This window comes from Coffea arabica, chromosome 7c (assembly GCF_036785885.1).
Source record: "Coffea arabica cultivar ET-39 chromosome 7c, Coffea Arabica ET-39 HiFi, whole genome shotgun sequence".
Lineage (NCBI taxonomy): Eukaryota > Viridiplantae > Streptophyta > Magnoliopsida > Gentianales > Rubiaceae > Coffea > Coffea arabica.
Genome location: NC_092322.1, coordinates 16,462,506 through 16,477,526, shown reverse-complemented (window position 1 = coordinate 16,477,526; position 15,021 = coordinate 16,462,506). Strand labels below are relative to the sequence as shown.

Here is a 15,021-nt window from a genome sequence, read left to right as displayed (position 1 = left end):
TCAAGATAGGGTGTGCTTGAGTTAGTAAACAAAAATCATGGCGTCCACAGTTTCCAATAATCGTGGGACCAATATTCAAGTTTTACGAGATATATTCCTTCTCCTCCTTCCCTCTCCCTTCCCTCTCTCAATTTGGTCTCTAGCAATGGAAGAAGAGAAGGGGAAAAAGAAAATGTCGGACCAAGTTGCAAGAACAATCCACCTTATTATGCATCTCTTCTAAGAGGTTGCTGCAAACTCATATTGATGGAGATTGACTCTAACAAAGTGCATAAGCTTGGTCCCCCTTAATAAAGTGATTAAGGGTGAAGGTTGAGAACTTAGAGATGTTGGGTTCAAATCTTCCATTTGCCTTTTCCTATTCTTAAATCTCACTGTTTCTCTTTTGATTTAGTTAAGCCAATAGAAATGGATTTGGTTCATCGAAATGAATGAGAATTATGAGTGTGATTTTTTGAAGTGTCGAATTGTCACTCATATATGTATGCAATATAAATGCATGGTGTGCAAACAGTTACTGAGGAAATGCATTACATCAAACTACAATTGGCTATGTGGAAAGACATTGGACATTAATTCTTGATCATATCCCTATATGTAAGCAGTGATGGAGTTAGGATGTATCATCAGTTGGGGCAATATTGTAAATCTGACATGATGCTACTATGCGAAGGGGGAAAAAATCTGATTTGAGGTTATGCTATATTAAAGGAAAATATATTTTCTAAATTTTGGAGCAATTATAAGAAAATTACAAAAATTTGTAAAGATTTCTAGCCTACTCTTTAAATATTTGCAGGGTTATTCATGACATATGTGTAAGAGTTGAATTTTAAATTTAAATTTTGTATATTTATTATTCATCTAATACTGACAGCGTATAGACTGTTAGTGTAGGAAAGATTAATTTGTATTTTTTATATACCATAGTTACCTACAAATCTACACCCATATATGTACATTTATATCTATATCTAAATATAAATTTGGAATACCACTTTGTGGTGCTGGTGTTAAGACACAATAGTCACTCCTTGAACTTTCCACTGTACCAATAATTTTTAAGGGTGAAGAGGTTCTAACCTCTTTGATTCAGACAAAAAAAAAAGAAAAAAGTTAAAAACATGCTAAATCTGAATTTGAATACCATTATTTTCACAATTGCACATTAACCCTACTACTAATTAATTGACAACTGTATGTTATCTAAAATTCTCCAATCATTCATTCTTGATCCTCTACCATTTTTAGACATTTCATTATGCATTCATTCTTGATCCTCTACCACTAAAAAAGTTACTTTATTCATTTTCTATATACTTATTTTGAAAATATAAAATTAATTTTCACAAAAATATTCTTGATCCTCTACCATTTTTTTTTTTGGAAGGGGGCGGGGGGTGTTTTAAATTTAATCAGCTAGAATTTCACTTCATCTTTCTTTCGCATGCAGGTTATGAATTACCACGTACTATTACTGCTACTAATGAGGGGTACGATGATGTAAGTGGAAAATTAAGAAGAGGGCTTGCTATTAGTAATTGTTTTAATTACCTGCCACTTTGCTAATCTGAATAATAATTTAATGATTGATTAAAGATTACTACTTACGCAGGAAAGCATATATCGAAGGTAGTATAGTAATTAATTACATGATCGAAGATTTGAGCAGTAGTAGTGATTGATTAATTAAATAACGTACTTTCTGTCTTGAACAAGATCTGCTCCACGATTTCATGCAAATAGATGGTGATGTTTGGTGGATGAGCAAATCTGCAGCGGTGTGTCTGTAGCCACTTCCATCAAAGATGGTGCCCCCCACTTTAGTCCCCTTCACATGATCGTACGTAAATCCGTTGTACGGGAGTTGCCCGGCTTCCAGCAAACCATTCCTCACCGCCGATTGCCACGCACGCACTTCCGGCTCGAATACCACCTTGTTTTCCACCCACTCGTACGACTCGTTCACTGCCCTCTGATCCCACCCCACCCTGCTGACATAGTCGGTGCGCAGGACATGGAAAGGATGAACTCTAACCCTCAAATGGACTTTTCCAGCATACTTAGTCACGTACTTGTTGCAAGCAATACGAACAGCCTCAAGTGCTTCACTGGAGACATTCTCATTTTCCTAGAATGAGAACTCATCAACTCCCTTCTTTTTCATGCCAACATCATACATCTTGATCTTTGGATCTAGAACACCACGGTAGTACCTTGACTTTGGGTAGGATTTGTTTTTTATTTTCAACATATTATGAACCAGCATTAAAAAGGAAGCCACTTTCACTTTAAGCATCAATATTTAAGGCGGAAAAGAGTGATTTTTTGCAAAAACTAAGGTGGAAAAGAGTGAATTGAACAGGTTCATGAGCAGTGCAGAAACTAAGTTATTTGTTATATGCTCAAGTTGCAACGTTCAGATCCATTAAATGAAACAAGTTAAGAACTAAAACAGTCATTTATGAAACCTTAGCAGTAATAAGGTGCAAACCAAAACTGTAATCCAAGAGTAATATCATTACAGGTTTCATAACCATACATTAAATAAACCGAACTGCAATCCAAGACCATCTAAAACACCATCTGCCTTAAAGCAATTTAGGCAGAGGGTGAGGATTGGAAAACCATTGTTTAGTCATAGTTTCATATAACACCATATACAAAAGCATGAGTAGGCAGCATATTAATGAACTATACTTCACAAAGCACCACTAAGCACAAAAGAAGAGAAATGTGAGCATAACAGTAGTAATTAGAAATGCAAGCTAAAACTACTGCTGGTGCTAATATTGGCAGAGTTAAGAGGTGCAGCTGCATTCATGCTAACAGATGTAGAGCATCACCAGGGGCTTGAACAAGAGCTGTTGACAGATGATTAGTTGGTTGAGCAAGTTCTGGTGCAACTCTTCTGCGAGAACCTATTGCAGCATTCGTCAAAGTAGCATTTGAAGGCCTTCCTCCCTGTAGTTGTTCAAAATAGAAGAGCTTGTGCCTTACTGAATACCTGAGTAGCACTAGATTGGATTTCATAATAAAAGAGCCAGTACCTTTCTTTTAGAGGCAATTGTACTTGTCTGTACAATAACCTGAACATTTATGGCAGTATTTCCAGTAGAAGGACTGGAATTCCTACCTTTACTTGAATGCACAATAGGCACCTTCCCATGTGCATGATCCTGTCATAATATGACTAGGTAACACTAAGGACTAATTGTGTAATTGAAACATGATTTATACCCAGAGAATAGATCCTTGCAGTCCTAAATTTGCAAATCCTCTACATGGTTTCCCTCTTCTAGTTGGCATCTGTCATGAAGTAAACAACATAAGGAGTTGATGAGTCAAGAAAGAACATTTAATTTGTACAAATATGTGTATGATGATACCTGTTGAGCATGAGTATTAGCTGGATTCTTTCTTTGCACAGGTGCTCTTTGACATGTTCTCATGTTGTGACCAAACTAACCACAATTTCCACACTTTAAGGTACTAGACTTTTTTGGCTGAGATGAAGGTCCTTCATCAGGTTCTCCTCTTCTGTTTACTTTTGATCTACCAGGAGCTCTTCTCAAAGGAGGGGGCAATACAATCCTAGGGGTAACTTCATGCATAGGAGGCCACCTCTTTTCATGAGGTATAGGGTGAATCATAGAAGCATATGCGTTCAAGTAAATGTCTTTGGAGAACCAATGATCATAGTAATCTTCCAACTTTTCCCTTTTGTAGATAATGCCAAGTGCAGCATGTTTGCAAGGAAATCCAACTAATTGGAAGGCACAATCACAGGTCCTTTGATTTAAATTGACTATGAATGATCTGTCCATATCACCAACCTCAAATTTATCATCACTTGCCATATTCAAGGTACAATGCCTTGATGCTTGAGCAATTGTTTTGAGCTTTTCAGCAAATTTTGGGGTGATTCTGTTAGTTAATGTGCATCCCTTTTAGTATCTCTTATGCATTTTCTTCATGAACTTCCTTCTCAAACCTTCAACAAGGGTTAAGTATGGGTTTGCCCCTGAGATCACCAACAATGAATAAAACGATTCAGTGAAATTATTTGTGACATGGTCACATTTAATTTCTTTTGAGAATGCATATCTATGCCAGGCTTTCTTGGGAATTTTGTCCAAATATTTCCAAGCCTGTATATTGATATCTTTAATGGTTGACATTGTTTCATTCTGACCTATGTGATCAAAACTCTTTGCTGCCTTCCAAAAGAAACTATTAAGCAGCATGCCTGAAAATTGCTGCTTGAAGTTGCGGCAAATGTGCCTGCAACAATATTTGTCACTAGCATTTGGAAATATCTCCTCATAAGCAAGGTTGAGCCCCTAAAACAGCAAATAGATGAGTCAAAAAAGCTATTTCAAATCCTTTAACAAGTCCAAGCAAAGAGTTGATTATTCTGAGCAGTACCTTTTGCCTATCACTCATAAAGTTTAAAGGTAAGTGGCTGTTGAATGGTACAAAAAACTCTTCAGAAAGGTAAAAGAACCAACTCCATGTTTTCTTGTTTTCACATTCAGCTACAATAAATGCAATTGGGAATATACTATCATTCCCATCCAAGACCACTGCTGTGAGTAAAATACCACCAAAGAGACCCTTCAAGTGACAGCCATCAAAGCCACTGAATGGCTTGTAACCATCAAGAAAACCAGTTTTCCATGCTCTAAAACTAACAAATATTCTTTAAAATCTGGGCTCTACAAGGAGATTTGGCCTATCATAATGTATTTTGCAAATGTTTTGTGGATTATATTGTCTTGTACAACATACTTTGGTAATTTGCCATAAGAATCAGTGAAATTTCCTTGAATCTCCTTTTCTGCTTTCTTTTTTGCTCTAAAAAGCTGCATGTAACTTGGTTTAAGACCACACTTTGTTATCATCTTTGCTTCTATGCCCTGGCTAGATATGTTAGGATGAGCTCTCATCAAAGGCACCAACTTCTTTGCAATCCAATCTGATGTTGGTTCTACATTACTTTTATCCATCACCCAAGTATGTTCAGGTTGGTAAGATTTAAACATAAAGGTGACGGAATCAGCCATCGGACTCGCATGAATTCTCCATTTGCAGCCATCTATACCACTAATAGCTGTCACTCTAGTTTTCTCATTCTTCAATCTTACTATTGAAAATCCCTTTTGGATGACATAATCCTTCAAAGTTGCTCTAAAGGAGTCCACATTGGTGACTAATTGGCACTTCTCAAACCCAATGTCCTCTCTTGGGTTGTATACCTACATTTTTTATCTCATCACTTCTCTCATAGGATCAAGTTCCTGATCAGATTCGGAATCAGGAACCATATCACAATCCTCATTTTCTTCTAAATTAGAAAAATTAGTGTCACTCAAGTCACTACTCTCCACTGAAACTTTGTCATCATCTATATCACCTTCATTATCACTATCAAGCATATGTTTCCATGACTCGTCAGAGTTAGAGTCCTCAAATTCATCATCAGAATTTCCAAGATCAACAACTACCCTTTCATAAGTTTGTTCAATGCCTAAATTCTCTTGGGTGTTTTGATCATTGTTATGGTTTAAAGGTCCATCAGGCTTAGTTGGAATAATTTCCATATCATACACTTGTAAATTGATTACAATTCCAGATTGATGCATTTTAAACATCTCAGCTATTGCATTGTCATCATTAGCATCACGCATTTCACATGTTCCAGGAATATCATGCCTCATATGTATCATCATATTCACATTTCCAGGCATTTCATTCAATGCTTTTTCAACAACATCATATTGCAAGTTAATGTACAAGTGGCCATTAGAATCAACATTCGGAATCTTCACTTTCATTCCCTTGCAATGCACAACTTTGTCATAAGCACCATTATTCACCATCCTACATTATTAACATTAATAGTTCAACACTAATAACCATTAACATGATTCTATGATGATGAAACACTTTTACTCAATAAATGAAGAACAGGGCACAACTCAAAGATCTAAAACTATATTTGGCAGAATAGAGAATTTATCTAACTTATTGTAGATTATCAAGCATTCAACAACTATGGTCAACATAATATATGATGAACTTATCTAACTACATGTACCAGTGATCACAACTTATCTATTCAACTTATCAAGCAGTGAACAACTATGATCAACATAAAAGATGATGATTTTTGTCATGCTTTTGACTTTAACATCTAACTAAGTTCATGGTTTTGACATACTCCCTATTTTCTCCTTCAAATTTGCATGATGAACTCTGAAAATTTACATGTTCTGGAAGTGATAGGTCATATTCGATCATATTACATTAATAGATAACAGAGCTTGCATACCTTTTTTGTTGTTATTTTTGTGATTTACAATATTTAAAATCTCAGAATTTGCCTTCCATACTCTCTCCTTTCTGCTTCAAAATTATGAAATTAGAGTACTATCATCATTGCCTCACCAGTTGAATGAAAATTGCACATTAACTTGTCTGTACATTAACCTGAACATTTATGGCAGCATTTCCAGTAGAAGGACTTGAATTGCTACCTTTACTTGAATGCACAACAGGCACCTTCCCATGTGCATGATCCTGTCATAATAAATTTACATGTTAAAGTAATATGGTCAACATAACAGATGATTAACACCACTGGAGATATATCATCACTACCTTACCAGTTGAACGAAAATTGCCAGTTTGTTCAGCTTCTATCTTCACTAAGTTTCTTCTTATTTTTCTTTCTTCTACTTGATGCCTTCTTCACAATATATAAAACACTGATTTGTTGTCTTGTCCCTGACATCAATCAGCAAAATGGCACCATATTGGTGAACGAACTTGGCGCCAGTTGGTTAAATGCATTTTTGATTAGCAAGATTCCAACTGTTAAGTTGGTTAATGAAATTGAAAGATTTAATTTGACCCTAATGAATAATTTATCAGATTTTAGCCATATAATAACACATAATGTCTTGGGTATAATAGTAATTTCATATTATATGATGTCAGCAATTGGGTCCCAAGTTCTGCCAGGGAAAGTCAGTGTAATTGTGAAACCTCAGTGGAGATCAATGAAATTGTCAGAAACCTCCTTATCCCCTTTTTTAATTAGGGGACATACACTTAATTACAAATAGATATTAAAAAAATAGATAATAGCAAATTATGCATCCTAAGAATTATAGGTGGATTTATTTCCATCTACTCCCATTGGAATAGTCGGACCATTTTTCTAGTATAACATTGCCATTGAGGGGAGGGATGATTTGGTAAAAACGATCAGCTGTGTTACAAGTGGTAAAAACAAGCAAACAATCCGCTGTGTTACCAAGTGGTAAAAACAAGCAAACGATCCTCAGGTTACGTGTTGCTCCTAGTTTCCTTTTATTTTTCTCCCTTTGCATTCTTTTATTTTTTTTTCCCCTTTGACAAACTCTTAAAACAACAATGGACAAAAATTTGACATCACATTAAGAAGACTCTAATTTTAGACTAAAATAGGCTCCCTTTTATGCTTCTAATTTTAGAGTAAAATAGGTTACCTTTTACACTTATGACTTATGTTGATTTTTAACCAAGTTTTTTTATTTTTAATCTCTTTGTATATTTTGGAGAACTACTTATCCAAATATTGAAACAAAAAGAAAATCGGGTCAAGTAATTATGCAAAATATACAAAAGGATAAAAAATAAAAAATGTAAGTAAAAATCAATATAAGTTAAAAATGTAAGAGATAGTTTGTTAGTCTAAAATTAGAGGCTCTACATCGATTAGGGTTTTTTTGAGTTATTTTTGAAATACTAAAATATAGGATTGTATATTAAAAACTTTTACTATAGTTATTTGTTGCGGTGTTTTAAAATTTAAAATTTTATGAGGGTATATTTTAAAGATAAAAAAAACCACTACCCACCGCCCCCCATCTCATTTCTCCATCTCCAGCGTCATTGTCAGTATCACCAACGCCCTACTCCCACTCCTCTCCCCTTCTTCTCCGTTTTCTTACATACTTCCTCTTTCTCCCTCCTCCTCTCCTCTCCCTTCCCTAGCCTCCCATCACTTCTCCCCTTCCCTTCCCCTCCCTCGATGTGTGTTTTTTAAGTTGCTTTTAGAATTTGTTATTGAAAACTCCACAAACAAAAACTATTTGTGAAAAAATAGGCTAATCCAAACATAGCCTGAGTCCTTTTAAGTGATCTTGTATTTTAGCCAATTTTGTTGTTTAAAGAGTTTGTAAAGAGGGGAAAAAAGCAAGAATCTAAAGATTTGGAGGAGAAAAAAGGCATATGAATCAGGATTTAGAGGGAAAAACAAAGAAAACAAGGAGAGAGAAAGTTAGAAGTAGGAGGAATTATTTAGATACAAATTAAAGCAAAATTTTAATAACATGGTAAGATAAGATTAGTGAGTGTATTTAAGGGGTTGTTAGGATCATCATGATATATTTTTTAGTCTTTTGGAAAATCTCATAACTCTCTTACCTACAAATGTAATTTTGTAAAAAATTTTCAAAATTATATTTAAATAATTATTTTATAAAGGTCGATGACTACTTTTAAATTTTGAATTTTCCTATTCACACTCGACTCAATACCAAGTAGCTCGAACTTGATTCACTCTAATGTCAAAACTTTGACTAAACTGTGTGCAAGTTCAAGTTAAATAGCTTGACTAAATTATACTCCTAAACTTGTCTAAATAAAATTTGCTACATGGCTTAAAACTTTTACTTAATGGGATAGTATTTAATTGTTCTGAAAAAATATCTTTTGTATGTTCAAATATAACTACTATCAAGTTTATTCTTAATCAAGTGTTGCAATAATAACAACAATATCATCGTTCATAATCAATAATATCATCCCGCCCGCCTTTTACAAAATAGCCTTTTTTTTCTTTTTATAAAAAAAAAGGGGTTTGGGCATTGCCAGGCTTTTGATTGAGCTTCGACACTGTGACGACGTCGTAATTGAAAAAGCAGGCGCAATTGCCTGAATTTACCTCAGAAAATAATTTTCAACAACCGATCTTCAGAATTTTCCTGAAAAAATCCCGGTAATTGGTTCATTTGAGACCGGAAGACGATGGTTATGATGATGATGAAGACGACGATGAAGAGAAGAGCTTCTTCTGCGTTGATTGTTTCCATTGCTCGGCCTCAGGAAGCAGCGGCTTCATTAGGTACTCCTGCAGGTTGTACTACTCTTGCATCATTCCTCTCTGCATTCCCAAACCATAAACCCCATTTGGCTTTTTATTCTGTTATTAGTAGTAAATTTAAGAGTTCTTCTGAAAAAGCTCTGAAATTTCAACCTGAATTAAGGAATGATATTAATAATGTCAACAGTCTTGATGATGCTTTGAGCTTGTTCGAGCGGATGGTCCGGATGAGGCCTTTGCCTTCTGTTATTCAATTCAATCAACTGCTGACTTGTATTGTTAAGATGAAGAATCAATATTCTTCAGTTATTTCCCTTTTTAGAGATATGTGTGTCAAGGGCATTCCTGTCGGTGAGTACACCCTCACTATTGTGATTAACTGTTACTGCGTTGTGGGCCGAGTGGATTTAGCTTTTTCTACATTGGCTGGCTTCTTCAAACGTGGTTTTGTTCCCAATGTAGTCACCTTCGGCACTTTGCTTAAGGGACTTTTTCGAGAACAAAAGGTTCCTGAGGCGCAAGAATTGTTCACAAAGATAATCAAGGAAAAACTTTGTAAACCCAATGAAACTATGTTGGGCATTGTTATAGATGGGCTCTGCAAGGCAGGAAACACTCAAACAGCCATTGAATTCCTCAGAGCAATGGAAAAACGAGGAAGCCCTTGTAAACCTACTGCAATTATTTACAATACCATCATTGATAGCTTGGGCAAGGATAAAATGGTTGATGAAGCTCTTGCCCTCTTACAGGAGATGATTGAAAAGGACATTCCCCCGAATGTTGTCACTTACAGTTGTTTGATTCAGGTTCTGTGCAGCTTAAGCAGATGGAAGGATGTTGACAAGCTCTTTGCTGAGATGAAGGTTTATAAAATTGTTCCAGATGTTATTACTTTTAGTATAGTGGTGGATGCACTATGTAAGGAAGGGCATATAGAAGATGCTGAAGAGGTAGTCCAGATCATGATCCAGCAAGGTCAAAATCCTGACCTGGTCACATACAGTTCCTTAATGGATGGGTACTGTTTACAGAGTCGAATAGATGACGCAAGTAGAGTTTTCAATACCATGATTGCTAGCGGTCTTACACCCGATCTCCATTGCTATGGTATTCTAATAAATGCCTATTACAAGACCAAGAAAGTGAAAGCAGCCATGAAGCTCTTTCGAGAGATTCCACATAAAGGTTTAACACCTAATATTGTTATTTATAACACTGTGTTGCACGGGTTATTTAGTTCAGGAAGGTATCTTAGTGCACGAGATATTTTCAATGAGATGCAAGCTTATGGCATGAAGCCTGATTTTCCCACTTACTGTGTGGTACTGGATGGATTATGCAAGACTGGACATATCGATGAAGCATTGCAGTTATTCCATGAAATGGAAACTGATGGAACAAATCTTCGCATAAAAATGTACAATATCATCATTGATGGGTTGTGCAAAAGCAGGAGGCTTGATAGTGCTCGAGATCTTTTCAACAATCTCTCCCTTAAAGGATTGGACCCTGACGTCATAACATACAACACCATGATTTCTGGCCTGCTTTCAGAAGGTCTGCTCAGCGAAGCTAAAGAACTCATTGGAAAAATGGAAGAGAAGGGTTGCTTGGCAAACAGTGTTACATACAATGTCATTCTGCAAGGACTCCTTAAGGGCGGTCATTATGATGATGCAGTGGTCTATTATGAAGAAATGGTTCACAAAGGATTCTTGCTGGATGCATCTACGTTTTCCATTTTACTTGATTCATCCGCTGGAAATCAGAGCAATCCTTCTCTACTAATGTTAATGCTGAAGACTGATCCTGACAGCAAGAAGTTCAAGGATGGGGGACAAAGTGGACCTTCACATTAGTTGTAACATGTTGGCCCTGGTGTCTTTTGACCCCTAAACTTTAATTTGTTGAAACTAACATTTGGATCCTGTTGTCACTTATCATCTTTGATGCAATTGAACCCTAGAGGAGATCTGTTGGTCATATTTGTGAAACACCTTAAAGATCTCCAGTTTGGTGGTGCAGCCGCTTTGCTTGGGGTAGTTCAATTGATAAGTGTAGCAGATCAAAGAAATCTGCTGCCATTAATTGGATTTGTACCACTTCTTATGAGCGACCTCTTGTCAATCTTTCCATGGGGAACCTCAGTGTGGCATATCACTTAAGTGGTAACTTGTACAGGTTATTTTTTCTTCGTTTTTCATGGGTGTTGGTACTTTAGCTTGCCTGTAAATTTTGCTTTGGATAACTAATATTTTAATTTATTGTAAATAAGAAATGAATGTCATATGCAAATATAGTTTGTGACTTTGAATTTCTGGAAAAGTTTTAAGCTGCATTTCTGCAATTTCAAGAAAACTTTTTCTAAGATAAAATTGTTACTTTTATTTTGATTCCTCAGTGGTGCCAAAGTTGCAGCCACTTTATAAGTGTAAAAACTTTCTAGACCAGTTTCTTGCTTTGGATTCATAGTTTGAGGTCCCTAGGATTGTCATGGTTATTGATTTTTTTTTTCACTGCATTTGACTGAACCCAAACTCTTTAAGCATGATCCAGAAAAAGTATTCTGATCACTTCCCCTTTAATTGTCAATGCTATACTAAATTGTATAGACATTCAGTAGAAGTGTGGCAAAAATATCGTTCTCTTGCTATAACTTGGAATAGTTCATCCAAGAAACTCTCCCTTTTTTGACAACATACTTGATTATGGGATTCTTTAATATTAATATTTGGTTGTTCCTAAGTTAAAATAATAATTAAAGAATGGGTTTTTATTGCACAACTGCTATTAGGTCACCATCTGCAATAGTGAAAAAAAAAAAAGAAGCTTACTGGCACATCACAATGGTAATAATATACTTTTCTAGTCTACCAAGTTTCGTATCTATCATTTTTTTTTAAATTCTTGTTCTTTTTGGCAGAGCAGGAGAGCAGTGGAATTTGTATAGCAGAGTGTGAAGATTTGACTTCAGCTTAGACTGGATAGAGACAATTAATTAGGTATTAAAATGTATGGAAATAGTTATGATGAATTTTATATGAAAGGATTCGGTGAAAGTGATTAAGACTAATTTTTTAAATTACTCTGGCAAACAAATTTTATTGCTTTATAATTATGTTTTAGCTAAGTATCTTATGCTGAAGAATGATGGATTATATCTATTGGCTGTGGAGGAGGTAAACTGTCTAGTGACCTATAAACAATGTTGAGAAGTGATACTTTTTTGATCTGCCATATAGCTCTTCTGTGTAGATTTTGTTTGTATGATTTTGATACTGCATGCACTATTTAGCGATGGGGTCATGTGTTGCAAAGAGAATGATGGTCACATGTTTTTGGATGCTGTTCAGAAAATTAAATCTTCTTGCTCATGTTGAAAATCTATTTTTGTGTCCTAAGGTGGATATCAACGAGGCCTCGTAGAAATGTTTCCAGAATGAAGTTAAGATATACGTTCTGAGTTAGTATTATTCCAAATTTAGCTGAAGTTTGGCTTAGACAGTGTTATTCTTCCACACTGTCTTCATGTGCATGGCTAAGATGCCATTGACTTTGTGCTAGTTTAAAAATCAATTTAGTACATTCGATTTAAAAAAAAAACTAGCTGAATACTCCCACTTCTCAGTCTGAATGTCGAACTTCAGCAAAACTAGGACTATGGCTTACATTTTTTTGGATCTACTCTATCATGCAGTCTCGTTAAGGCAGAATACTCCCACTTCTCAATATGAATGTCGAACTCCAGCAAAACTAGGACTATGCCTTACAGTTTTTTGGATCTAATCTATCATGCAGACTCGTTATGAATGTAAGATATGGTTAGAGGTTAAAATCAAGTTTATTCAATTTTACAGAGAATGTGATTTCAATTGAAGTTATTAATATTTTATCACTATATTTCATGATTGAGATATAGTACTTATCGAGGAAAAGCTATACGGGTGCCCTATTTTGACTCAAAGTCCATTAATTGCTATCTTGCCATTCTCAGATGGATGAGTCTAAACCGCAAAAATTACTTCAAACCACATCCTATATAGCATCAGTTCAAATAGAGTTGAAAGAAAATTATGGGCAAGTCTTGATTTTAATTTGTTTTATTTTATTTCTTGGTGAAACATTTAACGACAAGTCTTGCATTGAAGTTTTATGAATATGCAAGCGAACATGCAAGAGAACAGTCTAAAAATTACTTGCTGTGCTTTGTCCTTTTCTAAATCTCTGCTGTCTTACGATGGATCAAAATCATGTTTATCGAAAAAATTTTGCAGTCCTACTGACAACTTAGTTATCTTTTCTAATAGCTTTAGGGGAGGATTCCCAATTTTGTGCAACAATATCCAAATTGTAAGATGGAAAACCTAATCTTGTTTCTGAATGTGGGAAAATAGTTTGTGATAAAAGTAGAAATGGGATTTTTCTAGTAGCATCTATTCTATGTAGCTGGTTTAGTTTCCAAAGAATTTCATCACAATTTTCTTTCCTACAGTATGCAGTAAATTTGAATTATTTACTGAAAAGATACTCAGCATGGAATGAAGGTGCTGAATTTGTATCTTGAATACTAGTAACCATTGTTTGTTAGTAATAAAATTTGTTTGATAAGGTCTTATTGGTCACTGAGGTGGAAATGAGATTTTTTTTTTTTTTTTGCTAGTCATTATTGGGCATGATCTGCAGTGATATGAATGACCTTTCAGTAATTGTAAATAATCTATTTGTGTCTGTGATCTATCTATTTGGCTTATTTGTCAAAGTTTTACACCATAGTTCTTGTGTCAAACTGCTATCAGTACACTTGTGTGATTGCAAACTAATCTTTGTCTTTGGCAGACTTCGTTTCTTCCTTAATCTGTGAGTAGGTCTAGTTTCTTGAGTTGGTTGTCTCTAGTTTCAATTCTCATTAGAAAGTTTCTTGTAGCGTTTGATTCAGTTGTCTTGCACCCCCTACTCTTGCAACTTACTGCTTATATCTACCACGGCTGCTGCAATTTTGTTCAAGAGGAGAGTATACAAGAGAGAACCTCCATGGCTTGCTCTGAGTTGCATTTCAAGGAAACCCCAATCTAGATGGTCAATCTTATAACATCCAATCCAAAGCCAACATTAATTTGAAAGAGCTTTGTCCTGCCATCGACTGAATTGAGATCGTGGATGTTGAACCAAGTTCATCTGAATCAGAGCCGGAATGATATGCAATGCCTTTCCTAAGACCTTGAGCCATCCTATGATTTATCCTCAATAGTGCCACCAATGTCACTGCAAACTCCTCCCCAGTTGCCAAATTTTCTGCTTGATTGGGCTTTCTCAAAATGGCAACTTGATTTTATATTTTTGCTGTATGCTGACTTATGTTTATTTTGATGTAGTAGCCTGAACTGTTGTTTTTTCTCTTGTTGTATGCCGCTGTATTTTAACTTCCTTCCTCCGGTGGCCCTGGTATGTCACCTTATTTTTCCTTCATCCAGTGGCCTTATTTTACAGGTTTGACCTTGCCAATTAGATTTAATTACTTAAAGTGGAAGTCCAGAGTATTATGCCTTTGAAATTACTTGGCATAGGGTTTTCTACTATGGTATCTAGTCCCAATGTTAACTTTCTTCCTTTCAGCTTTTAGTTCTCCAAAAGGATATGTGGCTGTATTGTAGCTTGTATCAAGTACCATTTAGTAGTTTATCTCTTTGGCAAATTTGAGTTCATGGATCATTTTGACCGTGATCTTCTACTTTTGAGCAATAAACATCTTCTGCAAATAAATTAGCACCTCTGGCCACCTAACCAAAAAAACTTGTGGCTCTGCCTGTTTGGTATACTCCCTCCGTCCCATTTATTTGGTTATGTTTGGGGAATCCAACTTTTTA

The 15,021-nt window shown here is 35.5% G+C and overlaps 1 protein-coding gene across 12 annotated transcripts; it reads left to right on the top strand.

The window, feature by feature from the left end:
- The first annotated feature begins 7,938 nt into the window (after nucleotides 1-7,938).
- LOC113699659 (uncharacterized) lies at nucleotides 7,939-14,787 on the top strand. Of its 12 annotated transcripts, none has more exons than XM_072058260.1 (3): nucleotides 7,939-11,325; nucleotides 12,086-12,159; nucleotides 14,082-14,787. In XM_072058260.1, exon 1 carries the CDS (start codon nucleotides 9,079-9,081, stop codon nucleotides 11,014-11,016), a length of 1,938 nt encoding a protein of 645 aa, XP_071914361.1. In that variant the 5' UTR covers nucleotides 7,939-9,078; the 3' UTR covers nucleotides 11,017-11,325; nucleotides 12,086-12,159; nucleotides 14,082-14,787. The 12 variants fall into 12 exon arrangements, with proteins under 12 accessions (XP_071914361.1, XP_071914362.1, XP_071914364.1 ...); XM_072058261.1 differs by having other exon boundaries at nucleotides 12,081-12,159; XM_072058263.1 differs by having other exon boundaries at nucleotides 7,939-11,338; nucleotides 14,094-14,787.
- The last annotated feature ends 234 nt before the right edge of the window (nucleotides 14,788-15,021 follow it).